The sequence below is a fragment of the Triticum aestivum genome, chromosome 5B (assembly GCF_018294505.1).
Source record: "Triticum aestivum cultivar Chinese Spring chromosome 5B, IWGSC CS RefSeq v2.1, whole genome shotgun sequence".
Classification (NCBI taxonomy): domain Eukaryota; kingdom Viridiplantae; phylum Streptophyta; class Magnoliopsida; order Poales; family Poaceae; genus Triticum; species Triticum aestivum.
This window is the reverse complement of record NC_057807.1, coordinates 613,988,790-614,004,729: the sequence shown is the minus strand read 5'-3', so window position 1 is coordinate 614,004,729 and position 15,940 is coordinate 613,988,790. Positions and strand designations below refer to the sequence as shown.

Here is a 15,940-nt window from a genome sequence, read left to right as displayed (position 1 = left end):
AGCGAGGTCAAGCATTCTTTGGAAAGGTTCCATGGTGAGGATGAAGATTACTGGAGATACCGGATCGCCTTGCCGCGGACCTTGGCAGTTGTAGATAGGCTCGCCCGACACTCCATTCGTTTTCTGGCCTCACAAAAAAAGGTTATACATCAGTACATACTCTGATGGTTTATCTACATATATAATTCAAGTTTACTGAATGATGCATATAATTGCTTCAAAAAAATGATGCATATAATTAATTACAATTCCATTTAACCCTAAAATAAATAGAATTCCATTCGATGGCGATGTCTGAAGAAAATGACAGTGAACACTTTTGAAGCCACAATTACAATGAACATTGCTATATATGTTCTGCGCTCTAAAAATGAATTTCGCGATGGATGTTTTTTCTACATGGGTTGGGGAACATTGCCACGACAGAGAGTAGATTTTTCTTTCATTGAGTCAAACAGACAGTGACTAATTGATTTGTAAAATTAATCATTATGATACATCTGAACCATTCAGATTGAGTGGATTTATCATCTGTCAACATTGTAGTAGTATTCTCTCCGTCTGAAAATACTTGTCATCAAAATGAATAAAAGCATCTAAATACATCTTTATTTATTTATTTTGAAGATAAATATTTCGGAACGGAGGGAGTATATTCTAGCAAGATCCATCGAACAAGTGATGCAACTTGTGTTCAAACCCTTGCATGCCCAAGGTACCAATATCTTGAACTCCATTCCACAAGCTTGTGGTTCGATCAGACAACGAGATCCCAAACATTTATGGCCTTATAAATAAAATAGTCCTCTGCACGGCTCTCTTTAATCGCACCGAGGCTTGCGTCTGATCTGCATTTGGACTCGATCTCCTCCTCCACGCCGGCCGTAGTACTTTCTGTCGGTCACACTCACAGGACGCGGTTAGCTAAGCCGGCCATGGCTGTCCAGGACGAGCCGCTGCACATCCTCTTCTTCCCGTTCCTGGCGTCCGGCCACCTCATCCCTATCGCCGACATGGCCGCGCTCTTCGCCGGCCGCGGCGTCAGGTGCAGCATCCTCACCACGCCCGTCAACGCCGCCATCATCCGCTCTGCCGTCGGCTGCGCCAACGATGCCTTCGCCGGCACCGGCTCCCCGACCATCGACATCGCGGTCGTGCCCTTCCCCGACGTCGGCCTCCCGCCGGGTGTGGAGAACTGCACGGCGCTCACGTCCCTAGACGACCGCGACAAGTTCTTCCAGGCCGCGCAGCTGCTCCGGGAGCCCTTCGACCGGTTCCTGGCCGACCACCGCACCGACGCGGTCGTGTCAGACAGCTTCTTCAATTGGTCCGTGGACGCCGCCGCTGAGCGCGGCGTCCCGCGGATCGCCTTCCTCGGCAGCAGCATGTTCGCGCGCTCCTGCAGCGACAGCATGCTGCGGCACAACCCGCTGGAGAACGCCCCCGACGACCCCGACGCCCTCGTTCTGCTGCCGGGGCTGCCGCACCGCATCGAGCTGAGGCGGAGCCAGATGATGGACCCGGCAAAGAAGCCGTGGAACTGGGAGTTCTCCAAGAGCGTGAACGCCGCCGACCAGAGGAGCTTCGGCGAGGTGTTCAACAGCTTCCACGAGCTGGAGCCGGATTACGTCGAGCACTTCCACAAGACGCTCGCCCGGCGCGTGTGGCTCGTCGGGCCGGTGGCGCTCGCCAGCAAGGACATGGCTGTGAGAGGCACCGACGCGCCCTCGCCGGACGCGGACAGCTGCATCCGGTGGCTTGACGCGAAGCCGGCCGGCTCGGTGGTGTACGTCTCCTTCGGCACACTGACCAAGTTCGCACCGGCGGAGCTGCACCAGCTCGCCCGCGCCCTCGACGTATCAGGCGTGAACTTTGTGTGGGTGATCGCCGCCGCCGAGGGCCAAGACTCTGCTGAGTGGATGCCCGAAGGCTTCGCCGAGCTCATAGCGCGCGGCGACCGCGGCTTCATGGTCCGAGGCTGGGCGCCGCAGATGCTGATCCTGAGCTACCCCGCCCTCGGCGGGTTCATGACGCACTGCGGCTGGAACTCAGTGCTGGAGGCCGTGACCGCCGGCGTTCCGATGGTGACGTGGCCGCGGTACGAGGACCAGTTCAACAACGAGAAGCTTGTCGTGGAGCTGCTGAAGGTGGGCGTCAGCATCGGGGCCAAGGATAACGCGTCGGGCATCGAGGCCCACGAGGTGATCGCCGCCGAGGTGATCGCCGAGTCCATCCAGAGGTTGATGGAGAGCGACGCCATCCGGAAGAAGGCCAAGGACCTCGGCGCGAAGGCAAGGAGCGCGGTGGAGAAGGGCGGGTCTTCGTACGATGACGTTGACCGGCTGATGGACGTCCTGACGGCCCGCCGGAGCTCCGTCGAGGCTGGAGAAGACATCCAAGCCAGCTGATGGGCTGGTACGACGGTGCGTTAATGGCCGCTAGATCCGCTGGCGATCTTTTGCTAGTACGACAGCCATGGAATTTAATTGTACGTCGCTGTTCTCTGAGAAAAGTGTAAAATGAGTAAAAAAAACTTTCTTTTTGCATCTCGGGGACAGAAAAGACTCGGTGGATGCCAAGCCACGCTCGTGCTCTCTGCCAGTATCATGGCTCCAAACCTGATACGTAGCATGGTTCGTGGCCATACATCATGTTGTACGTTCCCATCTCGCCGGCCTTGCCGCCATTACTGATTTGTTGCATCGACTTTGTGTTTTTCTCTTCTGTGATAGTGAAGCTCTTTGGTTTTTTTCTTCTTCTGTGAAAGTAGTGAAACACTATACTTTTGGTTTTCTAAAATCTGAGAAAACTGTACTTGTCAATCACAGCCTAGCTAATTTGCCATATTCATGTTATACTAGTAACCAAACTATACAATTATATATACACACAAAAAGATTATTGAATACATAAAAATGAGCCTCAATTTGCTATAGCGCAGGTTCACAATGCATACTAATTTATACTCCCTCCTTCCGTAAATACTTGTCATCAAAATGAATAAAAAAGAATGTATTTAGAACTAATATACATCTAGATACATCCCCTTTTATTCATTTTGATGACAAATATTTCCGGGCGGAGGTAGTACATAATAAAAAAGGGGCTATTGTTTCTGGCGATACGTCGCGAAAATTGCCCCTGAAGTTGTAAAGTATTACCCACCAATGCTATCTATAAGTGATAAAAAAGAATTTCACACAGGGGAATCCTTCGCCTGTGCCGGCCCATGCAGTAGGGACCTTCTATACTATGCTCTGCGTGCGCTGCGAAAACACACAGCGTGCCTTTTTTGGGCCGGCTTAAGTGCGGGCATCCTGTTTTTGAAAATTTATTTTTTCTTTTTTTCTTCTTATTTTTTGTTTTTCCTTTTTCTATATTAAATAATTTGGGGCTTCAAAAAACTTCCTAAAATTAAAAAAGATAATTTCGAAATAAAATGCCTAATGAATCATAAAATGTTTCTTACAAAAAATGTTCACAATTTTGTAAAAAATGTTCAAAATTTTGAAAAATAATTAGCAGGGAAATCAGAAAATGTTCATAGTGTTTTAAAAATCTCACGTATTAAAACGTTAACAAAATAGAATAAAATTTTGCTAGTGCAAATATTTTTCATTAATGGAAAAAGTATTCTAAAATTTCAAAAACTATTTGTGGCTTACAAAGTAGTTTATTCATTCATAAAACGTTCGTTGATTCAAAAAATGTTCACCAAATCATAAAAATGTTCATGAATTTCAAAATTGTTCCACCAATTTCCAAAAAAATGTTCATCAATTCTTGAAATGTTTTTTGATTAAAACATATTGTTTAAAAAATTGTTTGCAAATACTATAAATTGTTCAAGAATTCAAAAAATGTTATTTATTTTGGAAAATGTTAGAAGTTATTTAAAAGTGTTCACGAATTTGAAAATGTTCGCGATTTCTAATATGTACAGGAGTTTATAAAAGTATTCATGATTTCAAAAATTGTTCACGATTTCACGAAATTGAGAGTGATAGTGTATCGTGATGCAACAAAATATGGTCATGGCCATTGGAGATGATGATTTTGTTTTCTCCCATTGCAACACACGGACCCTTTTTAGTACATGCTTAATAGTGCATACCAGTAGGGGACAAACTAATTCAACTAGCAATGGTCGTCTCAATATCATAATGAAATTTATGATAAATAGATTTTCAAGTTTAAACCAATACACAATTTTTGTTTGAAAAATGGATAGAAGACCTCGTATCCACCAAATAAACTAAGTGAATATAGACGAGCAAGTCAGATAATTTAATCATATGCAAGAGTAGAATTGACTACATTTTATGTTCTTTCATGATTACAATAATGATGCTAATTTAAATACAGGTACAAAGCATGCACATGTTGTCAACATGTTAGTGAACCCAACTTGCAAATCATATTTGCCATGCCCTAGAAAATTCTATAAATATGATTGCCTAATATACACTAGAAACCTCTGCTAAGATATTTGTTAGTATGTATGATTTAGAAAATCTCTACCATTATATTTTTAATAATATTAAAAGATATATGAACACATGTATATATATTGAAAAATATGTGTATGTACTATATAGTTTATGCAATATTTAAAAGTTAAATTAATGGAAAAAAATAAACTAGAAAGAGAATTTTTGTTACAATTTAAATTTTGCAGACTTTTTCCAATAATATATATTACAACCGTATAACAAGAAATATTGTAACTGTTGTCTACAAACATGGTTATGCGGCTAAGTACAATGGCTAAGTAATACAATTTTTTTTAATTTTTTAACATGCTACTATTAGTTCAAAATAAGTATAAATGTTTAGTTTAAAAAATTGTTTTACATTTTTGGATCGGCTCTGTCAAGGGGGACAAGTTCGGGTCTGTGTACGCCACTAACTCCGGAGGCAAGCATGCCTAGCCTACCAATGTACTCCAAGGCTGATACAAAAATTCACACATGTGGACGAGATTGCATGCTCATGGTATCGTTGTGCGTCGCTTCTATTGAGATATGGAACGGACGACGACATATTTAATGCGTTTGTGAATGGGAAGTGACACGTTTGTAGCGAAGGTGCAGACAGGGCGTAATGGCGGCTGGTGGATTGAAAACGGCTGGGGTCAGCCCACCAACTCCTTTTAAACTCCGCTTCTATATACCACGGCGGGTCAGTCTATCCCACTCGTGGCGCTGGTTCTAGCGAATCCGTACATGCATAGGGATGACGTTGGTTCTATCAAATCAATACTCTGACGTTTTTTCGTCCAGGTAGGTTGATCTGTTGTGCCTATCATGTAGCTATGAGTTCGCATGTGGAAAGGCTTGACAGATTGCAGACCTGAAGAGATCAAGTTTGTCTTGGCGAAATGGACTTGTAACAACAGGCACATCATGTGTGTCTGGGCTGGCTCCTTGCACAGCAACAAGCCTGTCAATGAACTCAGTGTGCAGGACTCCAGCATCTTCATCAACGGTGCCAAATATCTGATGCACAAGGTCGCTGCACTGAGCTTGGTGTTCATGGGACAACTTCAGGCCTACTGGTGTGCGATTTGTAGAAAAAAATGCAAAATACAGTACAACATTGCGAATCTTTGAGCACACTTCTTAATTAATAAATTGTTCGGCAGTAAACTTCACTGCATCAACTGAATATGAGTAGCCTGGGAGCAGTGTTGGATGGATGTCCCAAGCAGTTGTAGACTGATTCTATGGGCTTTGTCTTTTTTTTCATGCGCGCAAAAGATGTGTAACTAGAGTTAGTTGTTGACACCAAATTTTGGCATTGTCAAAAACTTAATTAAGATAGCATCGAATGGAAAAGTTTTCGACATGACAAATTTCGGTATCGTCAAAATGAGAAACTTTGATTTCTGGGTCATCACCATGGTCTCATCTCGAGGGCTGAAACTGTACTCGAAGTGCCAAAATTTTATATTCAGAATACTGTTCGCCCGATTACGCATCCAAGACAACCTCAAATGAAGAAGTATTCTATATGTATTATCTTCTTCTTGTCGAGCTAATCAATTTTGATATAAAAGTTGTCCCAACCCGAGGTCGTATGCAAAAGTTGGAGCTGATGCACCGCGGATCGATCATGAGTAAAAACTGCCACGGGGCATCAGACACCCATGTGTGTGATATCTGATTAGTTGCGCGACCGATTTGGCACACAAGACGGCCTCTAATCGAAAAACGTTGAACAAGAAAGTTGTCTGTCTCGTCGAAATAGTTTAAATAGCTTTTGGTCGCATTGAGCCAGTTTTAGACCGAATAATTTTGGAAAGTTCGAACCAAACCATCCGGATTGTACTAGGGTTTTGGACGTGAATCCAAGCCTTTTCCTTGCATGGTAAGTCCAGCCGCCTCTTATATACCAAAGAGGTGACGACTGATTGAACAACACACAATTGAACAATCATCGACCACTTTTACCTTTTTTATCTCTCTCTTGTTCTTCTTTTTCCTCATTCTTCATTTGTTCTTCTTGTTGCAGGCATGAACCCCGAGGCCTAGGGGCGATCAAGTCGATCTAGGGCAGCCTATAGCTGCCGCGTGCCCCGACGGGGTTCATCCCGGGTGGGTGGGTGTGTGTGTGTGTGTGGGGGGGGGGGGGGGTTGGGTACCGCCGCATCACCCTCGGTGTTGGAGGTATACAATGACGTGTTCGTGTGCAAACATTAGCAACTAAGAACACAATTAGCCTGATATAAAATATAAATTTTTTGGCGAGATACTCACCTTGAACTTCAGGCTGTTGTTGGTTGCCAAAGTGAACAGTTATTTCAGGTTGTACGTGGTGTATGCGGTGATGCGCGGCCAAACTTTGTGTGTCTGAAACCCATCCATTCAGCGAAGAACACCTGAGCTTGTGAAGACCAGATCGAATACAAGTAGGGGCAGAAAAACATGCATCAGCCACTGCCATGCATGCACACACATTCACCACATACGCTGAAGGAAAAACTGGAATCCACCCTTGCATGCATGCATCAACACCGCTCCAAGCCGCTGGCCGTCAGTCGTTATGCACCGACAGCTGCGTCCAGTACCAAACTGCGCGGTGTACCGTCAAGCTGTTGTTAAATCAAATGGCAAAGTCACCGTATGTTCCTGTTGCACGCTGTTCACCTTTTCCTCCCTACGATCGCATTCAATACACACGTACCAATGTGTTCTTGTCCCATTGGTACGCCAAGCAGAAGCAGGCGAGCTCGTCTACTCTACCGTCGTTATCTAGACACTACTATTATCCTTTTGCTAAAGGATGATGTGCCAACTGTTGCTCTTCTTGTCTTTTCTTTACTCCTGTGAGTGTGATTTGGAGCCCAAAGCTTGTCTTATGTTTGTGCTGTTGGACTCCAAGTCGGTCTTACCCTTCCTTTGTTTTTTGTGATTTTCAGGCGACGATAGCAGGAGCACTTCTCCGGCCACAAACGTCTTCCCTGCACTGCCACCGGCGACCACTCCGCTAAGCTATTTATCGTGGTATTTTCGCGGGAGCAGGCAGGGGGTATCGCGTCACAGCAGATGCCATGGGATGGCTTGAGATGAGGATAAAACTGTAGTGGAATATCGGGTTCTCCGGAGAATGTGTTTACCCAGGTTTACCCAGGTTTATGGTTTACCCAGGTTTACCCAGGTTTACCCAGGTTCATGGTTCTCCGGAGAGATAATATCCCTACTCCTGTATATATGTATCTATGTGGTATATCTACAGTACAGCTGTATCTGGATGAATGCTATATACTACTAGCTTCTTGTATGTGGCGTGAGTGGCCTTGGTGCCTTGTGGCCGAATGGCTTGTGGTGTGGTGCGGCTTATCCATCCTCTTCGATCAATGAATGGTTGGCTTTATATAGTGTGAGCTAGCTTTGATGTAAGCTAGGTGGTGGGCATGGGTGGCTTGAGATAGAAGCTATAGTGAGTAGCTTATATCTCAAGCCATGTGTAGCTTGAGAGCTAAGCTATGTGTGATGCAGGCTACGGTGCGGTACTATTGCTCAATAGTGCCAGGTACAACCGTCTTGTCACTGTCTTGTCGGATGGGACGTTGTAGTTGACTTCGCGTAGTAGGCCGGCTGGAGTAGCCGGACGGGGAGCCGGCCGGACGGCCAGGTGGCGAGCCGATCGGGGCAGTCGAATCGGGGCCGTCTAGAGCGGCCGGAGTAGTCGGATTGAGGGGCGTTGGCCGCCCCGATGTCTTGAAGCGTTGTTTCGTTGTCTTTGGGGTACCCGGGGGTCATTCCCCCAACAGTTGCCTCCGAGCCTCCGGGCAACTTGGAAAAGTTGAGCGGAGGTTTTTTAGCGGGCGTTGACGTAGAGGATGATGATGACGGCCGGCTACGGACCGCAGCCGATGCTGCTTGCTACTGGCGGGGGCGCGCGAGCGCACCCGCTGGGTGTAGCCTCCTAGCAACTTTGAAAAAGTTGGGCGGAGGGTTTTCGCGGTTGTTGGTGCGTACGATGGCATCGAGGGGCCGGTTGCATCCAGCGGCGGGCGTGCAACAGGCCCGACATGTTCCGAGTGGGGGCGCGCAAGCGCACCTGGTGTATCCTCCGAGCCTTCGGGCAACTTGGAAAAGTTGGGCGGAGTGTCTTGTTGTTCATGATGAAGCTGACGGCGACGTCGAGGGTGCCAGGCACGGACCCTGGGTCTGCCAGCTAATGCTGTCGGGCGCGGACGTGAGCTCCGCCGACTAGTGCTGTCGGGCGCGAATGCGGGGTCCGCCGACTGAAGCTGTCTCACACGGACGCGAGGTCTGCCGACTGGAGCTGTCAGGCGCGGACGCGAGGTCCGTCGACTGGAGCTGTCGGGCGCGGACGCGAGGTCCGTCGACTGGGTGTAGCCTCCGAGCCTCCCGACAACTTTGGAAAAGTTGGGCGAAGGGTCTTGTTGTTGACGAAGCGGATGGTGGCATCGGAAATGCAGGTTGCAGCCGACGTCGGGCCTGCAACCAGTCTCCGAGCCTCCGGGCGAGGAGGGGTTCCCCACAGAGATGATCGCGCAAAAAGACAAGGTTAGTCCGCGCGGATATATCATCTGATTGCTTTTAGCAGTGCAAGTGTTATGCGGAGTGTGCCGACTTGGTTCTGTCCGATCCCCTTCAATCTTTTTCATGTTCCCTCTGCTCGTTAGCTTGTGCTCTCGCTAGCCGGACAGCCACGTGATGGTCTGTGGCTGAGAGTGGGCCGCGGAGTGAAGCGCACAATACTCAGACTCTGGGAGCAGATTCGACTGAGCAGATACTCATAAAGCAAACGATCGGGTCGCCCGAACCATTTTCTCCCCGGACGTTTTTCGCGTGGGCGGCCTCTAGCGTTTGCTTTTGCTAGCCGGACAGCCGCGCTGCTGTCTGTAGCTGAGACGAAGAGTGGGCCTTTGGTCCCCGGGTTTCGCTCGGGGTTATCCGTGTTTGCATGTGGTGAAAATATGCGGGTGAGGAGCTCACATTGCTTTGACGCAGACAAGGCGGAGGCTGAAGAAGACAACAGACATGGCTTGGCGCTCGCGGAGCATGCCGACACACCCGTTGGGGGTAGCCTTCAAGCCTCCAGGAGCTCGAAGGGGGGTCCCGGCCGATCAGACCCGACCGACCAGGCATCGAGGCGGACGGGCAGTCAGGCAGGCTCTCCAGCCGGCCTAGTGTTGAAGCGGGCAGGTAAGCCGGGTCGCGTCTGGCCGTCCGAGTGGCGGAGTAGGTGGACAAACGGGCGAACATCTTTTGTTTTCTTCTTTTTCTCTTCGGCCGGCTGTTGGCAGCCGGAGGCAAACTTTTATATTTTTCTCTTCCGTCGGCTGCTGGCAGCCGGACGCAAGCTTTTTTTCCAGCCGGCTCTCTCTTTTGGCCGGCCCCAAATTCTTTTTCTTTCTTCTAACACGGGCACTCGGCCGCTGCATGCGGCTGAAGCGGGGAGCAGCCGGCGTGCGCGAAACCGGCTGGAGCGGTGCGCACAGAAGCCGGTGGCGGCGCCAGCGACCTGACAGCCGGAGTTCGACGCAAGGCCGTAGGAGAGGCTAGAGGTGGCGGAGCGAGCCAGCCACTGGGCGCCGGGTCAGGCTGTGCACGCGGGGGGAGCCGGCGGCCGGTTGCGGAGCAGGCGGCCATGGGTGCACCCGGTGGGGGCGTCGCGTGGAGGCGGCCGCAGGAACAGGCAGTGGGCAAAGGTGGAGAAGGCCTGGGCGGCGGAGCTAGCCTGCGGGCAGGATGCCGCCGCGGGTCGCGAGGCGCGCGGACGCCAGCCAAAGGCGCGGCGGCTAGCGGGCCAAGCGTGGGGCGGCGGGGAGGAGCGGAGGCCGGCGCGGGGCAGCGGTAGCCGACGCGGCTGGGTACAGAGTGAGGAGGCTGCGCGGGAGGACGCGGAGCAGGCGTCCAGGCAGAGCCGGCGCGCACGGAGCCGCAAGAGCTGGAGCGGCGCATGGGGGACGAAGGCGCTCGAGCAGCTCGGGTAGCCAGCTGCTGCCGGGCGCGCGCGAGAAGGCCCCAAACCGCGTCTGTGTAGTGCAACGGGAGTCGGAGCGAGTGGCCCGGTGTGGCTTGGGGCGCTCAGTCGCACGGCGGGGGCCTTGCATGCGGGAGGGCAACAACGCAGGTGGCCTGGCTACGGGCGGAGGCGAAGGTGGCCGCAGAGGGGAGGCACGGATGCGGAGAGTGTTGGAAATATGCCCTAGAGGCAATAATAAAATGGTTATTATTATATTCCTTGTTCATGATAATTGTCTATTGTTCATGCTATAATTGTATTAACTGGAAACCGTAATACATGTGTGAATACATAGACCACAACCTGTCCCTAGTGAGCCTCTAGTTGACTAGCTCGTTGATCAATAGATGGTTATGGTTTCCTGACGATAGACATTGGATGTCATTGATAGCGGGATCACATCATTAGGAGAATGATGTGATGGACAAGACCCAATCCTAAGCATAGCACAAGATCGTGTAGTTCGTTTGCTAAAAGCTTTTCTAATGTCAAGTATCATTTCCTTAGACCATGAGATTGTGCAACTCCCGATACCGTAGGAATGCTTTGGGTGTGCCAAACGTCACAACGTAACTGGGTGGCTATAAAGGTGCACTACGGGTATCTCCGAAAGTGTCTGTTGGGTTGGCACAACTCGAGACAGGGATTTGTCACTCCGTGTGACGGAGAGGTATCTCTGGGCCCACTCGGTAATGCATCATCATAATGAGCTCAATGTGACTAAGTAGTTAGTCATGGGATCATGCATTACGGAACGAGTAAAGTGACTTGCCAGTAACGAGAATGAACGAGGTATTGGGATACCGACGATCGAATCTCGGGCAAGTAATGTACCGATTGACAAAGGGAATTGTATACAGGATTGCTTGAACCCTTGACATCGTGGTTCATCCGATGAGATCATCGTGGAACATGTGGGAGCCAACATGGGTATCCAGATCCCGCTGTTGGTTATTGGCCAGAGAGCTGTCTCGGTCATGTCTGCATGATTCCCGAACCCGTAGGGTCTACACACTTAAGGTTCGGTGATGCTAGAGTTGTTATGGGAGTCAGTGTGCAGTTACCGAATGTTGTTCGGAGTCCCGGATGAGATCCCGGACGTCACGAGGAGTTCCGAAATGTCCGGAGGTAAAGATTTATATATGGGAAGTCCTATTTTGGCCACCGGAAAATGTTTGGGATTTTTCGGTATTGTACCGAGAAGGTTCTAGAAGGTTCCGAAGTGGGGCCCACCTGCATGGGGGGACCCACATGAACGTGGGTAGTGGGGGCAAGGCCCAACACCCCTGGTCAAGGCGCACCAAGATCCCTCCTTAGAAGGAATAAGATCATATCCCGAAGGGATAAGATCAAGATCCCTATAAGGGGGATAACAATCGGTGGGAAAGGAAATGATGGGATTTCTTTCCTCCCACCTTTGCCAATGCCCCAATGGACTTGGAGGGCAATAAACCAGCCCCCTCCACCCCTATATATAATGGGGAGGCGCATGGGAGCTTCACCCCTTGCCCCTGGGGCAGCCCTCCCCCTCTCCAACTCCACCTCCTCCTCAGTAGTGCTTGGCGAAGCCCTGCCGGAGAACTGCAAGATCCACCACCACGCCATCGTGCTGCCGGAGCTCTCCCTCAACTTCTCCTCTCCCCTTGCTGGATCAAGAAGGAGGAGACGTCCCCGGGCTGTATGTGTGTTGAACGCGGAGGCGCCATCCGTTCGGTGCTAGATCGGATCTTTCGTGATTTGAATCGCCGCGAGTACGACTCCTTCATCCGCATTCTTGCAATGCTTCTGTATCGCAATCTTCAAGGGTATGAAGATGCACTCCCCCCTCTCTTGTTGCTAGTCTCTCCATAGATTGATCTTGGTGATGCGTAGAATTTTTTTAATTTCTGCAACGATCCCCAACAGTGGCATCATGAGCTAGGTCTATGCGTAGTTTCTATGCATGAGTAGAACACAAGTCGTTGTGGGCGTCAATTTTGTCAATTCACTTGCCGTTACTAGTCTTATCTTGATTTGGCGGCATCGTGGGATGAAGCGGCCCAGATCGACCTTACACGTACGCTTACGTGAGACATGTTCCACCGACTGACATGCACTAGTTGCATAAGGTGGCTGCTAGCGGGTGTCTGTCTCTCCCACTTTAGTCGGATCGGATTCGATGAAAAGGGTCCTTATGAAGGGTAAATAGCAATTGGCATATCACGTTGTGGTTTTGGCATAGGTAAGAAACGTTCTTGCTAGAAATCTATAGCAGCCACGTAAAAAACTTGCAACAATAATTAGAGGACGTCTAACTTGTTCTTGCAACATATGCCATGTGATGTGATATGTCCAAAAGGATGTGATGAATGATATATATGTGATGTATGAGTTTGATCATGTTCTTGTAATAGGAATCACGACTTGCATGTCGATGAGTATGACAACCGGCAGGAGCCATAGGAGTTGTCTTAATTTATTGTATGACATGCGTGTCATTGAATAACGCCATGTAATTACTTTACTTTATTGCTAAACCGTTATCCATAGTAGTAGAAGTAATAGTTGGCGAGACAACTTCATGAAGACACGATGATGGAGATCATGGTGTCATGCCGGTGACGATGATGATCATGGCGCCCCGAAGATGGAGATCAAAAGGAGCAAAATGATATTGGCCATATCATGTCACTATTTGATTGCATGTGATGGTTATCATGTTTTTACATCTTATTTGCTTAGAACGACGGTAGCATAAATAAGATGATCCCTCGCTAAAATTTCAAGAAAGTGTTCCCCCTAACTGTGCACCATTGCGAAGGTTCATTGTTTCGAAGCACCACGTGATGATCGGGTGTGATAGATTCTAATGTTCGAATACAACGGGTGTAAGCCAGATTTACACAAGCAAAACACTTAGGTTGACTTGACGAGCCTAGCATGTACATACATGACCTCGGAACACAAGAGACCGAAAGGTCGAACATGAGTCGTATAGCAGATACGATCAACATGAAGATGTTCACCGATGATGACTAGTCCGTCTCACGTGATGATCGGACACGGCCTAGTTGACTCGGATCATGTATCACTTATAGATGACTAGAGGGATGTCCATCTGAGTGGGAGTTCATTAAATTAGATGAACTTAATTATCATGAACATAGTCAAAAGGTCTTTGCAAATTATGTCGTAACTTGCGCTTTAGTTCTACTGTTTTAGATATGTTCCTAGAGAAAATTTAGTTGAAAGATGATAGTAGCAATTATGCGGACTAGGTCCGAATACCGAGGATTGTCCTCATTGCTACGCAGAAGGCTTATGTCCTTAGTGCACCGCTCGATGTGCTGAACCTCGAACATCGTCTGTGGATGTTGCCAACATCTGACATACACGTTTTGATGATTACATGATAGTTCGGTAATGTTAAACGGTTTAGAATTGAGGCGCCGAAGACGATTTTGAAACGCCGCGGAACATATGATATGTTCAAAGGGCCGAAATTGGGATTTCAGGCTCGTGCCCATGTCAAGAGGTATGAGACCTCTGACAAGTTTCTTAAGCCTGCAAACTAAGGGAGAAAAGCTCAATCGTTGAGCATGTGCTCAGATTGTCTGAGTACTACAATCACTTGAATCGAGTGGGAGTTAATCTTCCTTAAGAGATAGTGATGGTTCTCCAAAGTCATTTCCACCAAGCTATTAGAGTTTCGTGATGAACTATAACATATTGGGGATAGATACGATGATCCTTGAGCTATTCACGATGTTTGACACTGCGAAAGTAGAAATCAAGAAGGAGCATCAATTGTTGATGGTTAGTGAAACCACTAGTTTCAAGAAGGGCAAGGGCAAGAAGGGATACTTCATGAAATGGCAAATCAGTTGCTGCTCTAGTGAAGAAACCCAAAGTTTGAACCCAAACCCGAGACTAAGTGCTTCTGTAATGAGGGGAACAATTACTGAATCAGAACTACCCTAGATACTTGGTAGATGAGAAGGCTGGCAAGGTCGACAGAAGTATATTAGATATACATTATATTAATGTGTACTTTACTAGTACTCCTAGTAGCACTAGGGTAATAGATACTGGTTTGGTTGCTAAGTGTTAGTAACTCAAAATAAAAGGCTACAAAATAAACGGAGACTAGCTGAAGGCGAGGTGACAATATGTGTTGGAAGTATTTCCACAGGGCAGCACAGAACAAGTAGGCCCAGTAGGCCTGCTTAGGAGAGAGCTCAAGAGAGCTACCGCACTGGGGCTTATAAACTAGTGCAGTCGCCCCTCGACTAGCGAGGTGGGACTAAACTTGCCGCACCGCACTGCGCCAGCGGACCCCCTTTAGTACCGGGTGGTGGCTGCAACCGGTACTATAGAGGGGGTCTTTAGTACCGGTTGGAGCCACCACCCGGTACTAAAGGTGGGGCGCTTCCCACCGCTTGGCCTGGCCAAAACAGACCTTTAGTACTGGTTGGTGGCTCCAACTGGTACTAAAGGTCCATCCTATATATACAATACTTGAAAAAAATTCAGTTTCCCTCTGTTTCTTCTCTCCGTCGACGACGCGCGCCGCCTGCCCTGGTCGACGCCGTCGCCGCCCCTTGTCACCGCCCCAGTCGACGTCGCCGCCCCGGCTGTCCCCGTCCCCGTCGTCCCCATCGCCGCGCCCCGCCCCGTCGCCTCGCCCCGCCCCGTCGTCGCTACCCCGTCCCGTCGCCCCGTCGTCTCCTCGCCGGTGAGCTCACCACGGCCGCCATGTCCACAAACACACACACGCACACTACACATACACACACATTAGTTTGTTTGTTATAAATTTTAGTTATAGAATTTTATTTGTTTTTTAGTTATAGAAATGTTAGAATTTTTTCTGTTTTTTAGTTATAGAAATATTAGAAATGTTAGTTATATAGAAATGTTATAATTTTTTTCTATTTTTTAGTTATAGAAATATTTATAGAAATGTTAGCAATTTTTCTGTTTTTTAGTTATATAAATATTAGAAATGTTATAGAAATTTTAGTTATATAATCAGAAATGTTAGAAATTTTAGAATTAGTTTTAGTTAGATGAATTAGATTAATGTCAAATTGTTAGAATTTGCATATATATAGAATTTTAGTTATCACAATCCAATGAATTAAAAAATGTTACTTTTTGCGGGCATATAGTATTTGTTCTCGACGATATGCCCGGCCCGCATCCTCGCCGGTGACCCGTTTGCGATGACGTCCTGCTTCAGAGGACCCATGTCCGGGACTGGGCTCTGACGGGCTGGCACTGGGAGGTGCTACCTGGAGGGGCGCGCCGCTTGGTGAGGAACTCGGCCTCGGGTCCCGTCATCGACCCTGATCTCCTTTTGTTGCGTTTGCGTGGGCCACATTCGGTGCAGAGGGAGAAGGCCCCGCCGGAGGTGGTGCGTCGCCATGTCAGGGAGGAGGACGAGCACGTCCATCGC

At 48.4% G+C, this 15,940-nt stretch overlaps 1 protein-coding gene across 1 annotated transcript; it reads left to right on the top strand.

Annotated features, from left to right (window-relative positions):
- Nucleotides 1-745: 745 nt before the first annotated feature.
- On the top strand, nt 746-2,702 carry LOC123113646 (anthocyanin 3'-O-beta-glucosyltransferase). Its single transcript, XM_044534949.1, has one exon. The coding sequence runs from the start codon at nt 936-938 to the stop codon at nt 2,406-2,408; it is 1,473 nt and encodes a 490-aa protein (XP_044390884.1). The 5' UTR covers nt 746-935; the 3' UTR covers nt 2,409-2,702.
- Nucleotides 2,703-15,940: the final 13,238 nt, after the last annotated feature.

Coding starts and splice junctions, on each gene's coding strand:
- LOC123113646 (XM_044534949.1), top strand. CDS start 936: ATGGCTGTCCAGGACGAGCCGCTGCACATCCTCTTCTTCCCGTTCCTG.